The sequence below is a fragment of the Myxocyprinus asiaticus genome, chromosome 46 (assembly GCF_019703515.2).
Source record: "Myxocyprinus asiaticus isolate MX2 ecotype Aquarium Trade chromosome 46, UBuf_Myxa_2, whole genome shotgun sequence".
Lineage (NCBI taxonomy): Eukaryota > Metazoa > Chordata > Actinopteri > Cypriniformes > Catostomidae > Myxocyprinus > Myxocyprinus asiaticus.
The window spans coordinates 22,461,034-22,467,520 of NC_059389.1; the positions used below are offsets into that span (position 1 = coordinate 22,461,034).

A 6,487-nucleotide genomic window follows, 5' to 3' on the forward strand; every position below is an offset into this window, starting at 1 on the left:
ACGGTCTCTTTTTCCACTGTGTTGCTGTGAAATCAGGATTAAAATGAATGTAACAAATATGCCAGTTGGCGATGGTGTGAGAGGTAAACATTGAAGCGCTATGCAGAATGATCACATATTTAAGTTTTTAGGACCGCTATGCGGTCTGCTTTTTTCCATGGTATTTACTAAAGCACAGGAAAGACACGGCCCATGTCGCAAAAACGAAAGCAAAGCGAAAAAGGTGAATGGTTTTCCATTTTATGCTGAGGGATTGTGCATGCCATGAGACATGAACACACAAAAGGTAAAAGTTCCCAGACTAGCTTAAAAGGACAGTTATTCACAAATATTAAATCAGGAATATATTGATATACAATATATATATCTTATATGGGTTTTAACAAAGTCTTTCTAGCGAGTCAGTCCATGGGCGGCCATCTTTGGAATTCTTCCATGAAGCTATTTCCAGACATGACAGTGCGGCTCCTATCTACATGAATGAGGGAACAGCTAAGTTGGCCAAGATTACGATCAAAGAAAATATTTCAAATATGCTGTAAAATCTGACAACACTGGTATCATAAATTGTGCTTCTTTACCTCAGATAACACTAAAAAATGCAATTTTCCCCCGACTTGTCTAGCTAATGCGCATGCACATTCTCGAGTTGATTGACAGAAGATCTAAAGTGATTGGCTCTTTTACCTGCAAGGCGGAACTTCCTTCATACATCCGTTGACGGTTGTGCATTCATATTTCATCCATTCATTTTAATAGAAGTGGTCCATCTTTGCTAAATAGGTTTTAATGAGCTAGCTTGCGTAATCTACTTCCCAGATGGTGTGTAGGAAAATAATGTACTATTTTAGTTCAACCATCATCATTAATGCATGAAGATACACTAAACACACACTATTTTTATTAACTTTTATTAACCTTACCCAAATATTAGCTATCTTGGCCAGCTACCTCGAAACAACTGAGTTACCTTGGCGTTGGCAAATTGATAATCTTGAATTGCCATGTACTAAAACTATTCCACTAGCATGGTTGAGCATGGTTTGCTAACCGTGCCAATAAATTCAACATTTGCTCGAAATTTGTCACAGTACCCTCAGTTGTTTTTGTGTACCGGCAGCTCTTATAATGTGTCCTGCTCCTGCAAAAATGGAGAAGGATAAAGCTGCAGGCATTGCTCCAAAAAGGGGCAGTCACTCTAAACTGACATTAAAGATATAGGGAGCCCCTTATCTAACCCTTTTCCTAATCTCAACCGTGAGTGGAAGTAACTCCCCTTTTGGAGTTGGCGTAACCACCTTTGGGAGTAACCACGCCACTTTCTGAAGTAACCCCACCTTCTTTTGTAGATTCCGCCCCCATTTGGAGGTCTCTGGCCTGCAGCTATACCTTCTTGGGAAAATAGGCTGTATGCAGGCTATCGGACGGTGAAGCACTCAGGGGAAATGCTCAGTTCCCGTCAATGCTCTCTTGTGATGCTTTGACCAGGGAACTTTATCTCGTTGTGTTGTGGCTTATTTCCGTTGTGTTTTCAGCTTTTATTTGCTTCGCTAATTTTGTTGTGTTGTTCACTTCTCGGCCACCATAGAGAATGGTTTGTAATTGTACCGTGCCGAACCATGCTCAAGTGGAAATGCTACTGGAACCATTCTTCACTGTGCTCAGAACAGAACAGCCCGGTGGTGAAAAAGCACATAATTTTAAAGGTTCATAACTGACCAACAACACCACAATCTCTCCTACTTCACCAAAAAATACCTATCACATAGACTAGCCCAACTCCTAATTCATCATTAACCCAACCATTTATCATCTTGCACTAACAATCTTTCATGGGCTCTGCACAGGAGCCGGTCTCAGAACATGAAACCTGCTGGCTTCTTGCCCCGTGCTGAGAGTTCCAATTGGCAGCGCTGCGCATGTAAAACAGAGAGCAGATGGAAGCCGAACAGAGGTCAGTCCAGCAGTGAGACACTCCAGCGAAGTTCATTCAGGCAGGTGATTTCCAGACCCCCTCTCATTACTATTTTAGGGTTTTAGAGTTTATAATTTCAGCAAACACACTACAGGTATCTGGATTGGTAAGGACATCAGAGGTTATACTGACTCTTAAAAATGTATTCAAATTTGTTCTTTTTCGACAAAGTATCTGTGAAAAAAAATAAATAAAAAAAATATATAATATTTTATTTTCAAGGCTCAAACATTTTGTGGAACCTGTTAACAAAACATGTCTTAATACTTACAGTTTCTCAGGTACTTCTCTGATTTCTTACAATAACTTTGGAAACAAGGTTGAATGGTTGAGCTTGATGAATGCAGTCAACACTACAATTTGTGTAAAAATTGAGATAATTAAGTAATTATTTACTTGTCTTCACACCATGCAGTAAAAGAGTGGAAGTAAGGTTACTTCCTGGGTGTCACAATGTTATTGGAATGTTATATTTTTTTAATTAGGGCAGTTATCATACAGTAACAGGGTTGCATGCAAAATGCGTGACACAACTTAACATCACATTTTTGGTCATTTTATTCAGTTACAATCAGTACAATAATTGAAAATATTTTTCATACAATGAATTTCTAATCAACAGATTGTCAAAAGATGACAATGTTGTATGTTTTTTAATTGTTGGACACAATCATTTTACTAGATTTACTGGGCATATTGATGTTTTGGAGATATTGGTTCCTTGTCGATAACCAATCATCCACCAAATCTCTTGTCAAATAGTCCTGAGGTACATTAGTCAATTTTTGCAGTTGTGACTCAAGCATTTACCATTAAACCCATTTGCATAGTGATGGTGTTGCATTACAGTTTACAAAGTAAAGGTGACTTAATTAAAGGTGAGACCTGGAATATTCTGTTCACATCCAATTATCAGTAATATGAGCATGAAAATAAAATAAAATATGGCTACCAGTCAACCCAGAGCCATAGCAAGGTATTCTGGGCCTCCTGACTGTATATTGCTTTGAGCCCCTTTCCTATTAAAAAATACAGTTTAAAAATGTGTTGTGGGCCCCTAGAATCACTACCACCTTTCACCCCACTACCTGTAGCACTTAGACAACAACATAAAGCTACAGAATGTTACCTTGATCCTGCTACAGAACAGAAAAAAAAAGGTAATTCTGTTCATAACTCACAATTCTGACTTTATTTCTTACAACTGTGACTTTATATAAATCCCAAATGCAGCTTAATTTCACGCAGCTGCAAGTTGTTAAGTCAAAATTGCAAGATATAAAGTCGCAAATGCGAGAAATAAAGTTGCACTTGCAAGAAATAAAATCTAAAATGCGAGATATAGTCAAAATTGCGAGATATATTCGCAATTGCGAGAAATAAACTTTAGAACTTATTGTTTGCCTCGCAATTGTGACTATTTCTCTGGATTGCAACTTTATATCTCTCAATTCTGAGTTATAAAGTCACAATTGCGAGAAATAATGTTGCAATTGTGAGATATAAACTCGCAATAGCAACTTTATTTTTCACAACTGCAAGTTTATATCGCAAAGTCGCAATTGCAACATTTAATTCTTAAAATTGTGAGTTATAAAGTCACAATTGCAAGAAAGTCACAACTGACACTTCACTAAGCTCCGCCCCACTTTGTTATGGTCGTTGGCTCTAACAAGCTCTACAGAAATTCTCAGAAATGAATGGGAGATTGCCGTGAACTGCTCATAAATGGAATGGGTAATATTATTACGTGGGCTGGAATGAAGAGTGACATTGTAAAGCATATCTTTTTTTACATTTTTTTGTAAAAGAAATTGTTAATTTACATAGTAGTTTGATTGAAAACTGTGCAGACTGTGAATCAGAATTGAGGCAAACGATTATCACAGTCACTTCAAAAGAGAAAAGCGCCATTTGATAGAGATTACACACCTCATAACATTAGTGTAAGTGAACAGAGCTGTTAATAATGTTTCAATACACACTCACTATGATATATACTTTCTTTGCAATCGCCTTTACTAAGACATGATTCGATACATAAATGAAGTAACATTCAGTTATTAGCTTTAATTTACCTTGGAGGAAATGTAGGTGTCCTCTCTGTTGTTATACATGTGTAGTTGGTCATGAGGAATGACACACTTTAAGCCATAGCATGCTCCTCTCAATATATATTTAAAGATTTTTTTTAAAAACAAAGAAAAAAAACACACTGTATCTTCTCTAGGTACCTTGTGTCATTATTAAGTGATCCAGCAACAAAGTTTTTTTTAAAATTTTTGGGATCATTGCGATAAAATACTCACACACACATTACTACCATAGATTCTCATTGTAAAAAGTCAAATGATTGTCAGAGAAATGGCGGCTGCAACAGTTGCCAAGACTGGATTGGCCAGAAATGCTTTTAAGGCGGGGCTTAGCGAATGGTCAATTGTAAAACATAGGGTCAGAATTAGGCTACATCTTGTGGCAGGTTCTAGCTTCCACAATAAAATGATGATGTTAGGAGTTTTCAAATGAACGTGGATTAGTGTGGATGTGGCCTAAGTAGAAAGTTTCAGGGCTCATCACTCCTTTAAAAAGACCACACTGTACCCTCAAGCAAATACACTTGGGCTATTGAAACACAAAAAAAGTGAGCCCAAAGGTTCTGGGTGACATATGATGATGCCAAATCTATGTAATTTAGGAACTGATTATCCATCACACTGACTTCTTTTTACTAAATGTGCAGTGCTTTTTCCTAAAGAACAAATGCATTTAAATGATATGCACCCGCATACACTTCCCATTACCTTTTGTACTAAAGGAAGTGCATTGTAAACCAGTCTGCTGCTGTCACAACTGATAAAACCAGCAATATTTCAAAGAAGCAAAGCAGCAGCAATATAGTGGATCCCTCCAGTGGATATTAGATTAATTACACTTGAATATACTGCCTGAGGGGAAAGAAAACAACCATAAATTTAGGCATATCATAAAACATTTTTGAATCCAGAGAAACTAAACATACATTTAGAAGACCTTTACCAAACAAGGATTCTTATTTATTGACGACATTACATGTGATCAAGATGAAACGTCATACAGGTTTAGGACCATGTTCAAACAAATCCACACGTTTAAGAAAAGGATGTATTATGCCGACGTTAAACCACCAAAAAACAGTGTCCACACCTGCTGCTGTTGTTTAATTGTGACAATATTATTCACTTGGGTTCTGGATCACCATCAACAGGTATTCTTTATCTGGAAGAATAGGAAAAAGGTGAAAGCTGTATATGTTTATAACAGTAAGCCTGATAAGAAGACTCCGATAATGTGGTGACCTACCTGGCGCCACCATGATCTCGTGTTTCTTGGATCTGATGCGCAGGAATGTCAGGTCATTCTGGGGGTCGATGTCTCTCACTGCACTTCTGGCTCTCATAGTCAGCTGATGCAGCAGTCCTGCAAACTGTACTGTGCTGGAACTGTCTAGTGTTGTTCTGATGGGAATACCTAGAAATAGTGGAGCAAACAAACCAGATCAGGGTATATACTGTATATATTTGATTACGCTGATATATAACTGAATGACCATAAGCTGAAACAGTTTTAGTTATGAAAATACACCATACAATAAAATAAAATACATTCTTTAAGAACCATCATTTGTGGTATATCATAGTAACCACAGGTAAAACATGGATGGCTCCTCATTACCACTGATATGTCCATCAATGTAACTATGGTTTCTATAAAACAAACTATTTGTTATGAAAAATGGTAACCTAAACACATTTAGATGTTATAACTACATGAGCCATAGTTGAACAAAAAAAGTAATTTCCCTTTCATTCCTAATAGATTACTTACAATGAATCTATAACATTTCAAAAATACCTTAGTACAGTTAGTGTTACTATAGTAAAAACATACTGTAGTACTGTTACTCGCCTTCTCCGTTAACGACGATTGTGCCAATAACACCCTTGTGGCTCTGAATTCTCTTTAAAGTGTCTTCGACTTCAGCCTGGACAAAATTGCATGGAAAAGTCAGTAGATATGAGCAAAACAGCCATAAGCATATCATAATTAAAACATCCATCTATGTCCATCTTTAATAAACAACAATGAGATTTAAGTTACCATGTCGCACAGCACAGGTAGTCTTCTTTCTTAGGTAGTTTTCGTTGCTATGGAAACAAAAGTAAATATTTTTTAACAACATGATCAAGAACTGCAAGTTTGCAAGATTTGCTTTATTATTATACTGTTTCTTAGAATGCTTCTGACAATTACCTCAGCAGGCAGCAAATGATTTGACTTGTGTTACTTTTCTCAGCGCTGACGATGATAGACCAATTACGGTCGTTTGTGGTTGCAGGATAATTTAGGATATGTATCGCAATTTCACTGCGGCTAAGTGGGGAAGTTTTTTAATTTAATTATTTATTTATCAACTTATTTATTTAAATGTATTTTATTTTTTTATTATATGTCCAAATATCATACAACGATATT

General features: G+C 36.7%; 1 protein-coding gene across 1 annotated transcript; it reads right to left on the reverse strand.

Moving 5' to 3' along the window:
• Positions 1–4,587: 4,587 nt before the first annotated feature.
• On the reverse strand, positions 4,588–6,242 carry LOC127435573 (dynein light chain roadblock-type 2-like). Its single transcript, XM_051689122.1, has 5 exons — positions 6,113–6,242; positions 5,921–5,996; positions 5,315–5,482; positions 5,159–5,230; positions 4,588–4,920 (listed from the first exon to the last, which is right to left on the reverse strand). The coding sequence occupies exons 1-4, from the start codon at positions 6,113–6,115 to the stop codon at positions 5,187–5,189; spliced, it is 291 nt and encodes a 96-aa protein (XP_051545082.1). The 5' UTR covers positions 6,116–6,242; the 3' UTR covers positions 4,588–4,920; positions 5,159–5,186.
• Between the last annotated feature and the right edge of the window lie 245 nt (positions 6,243–6,487).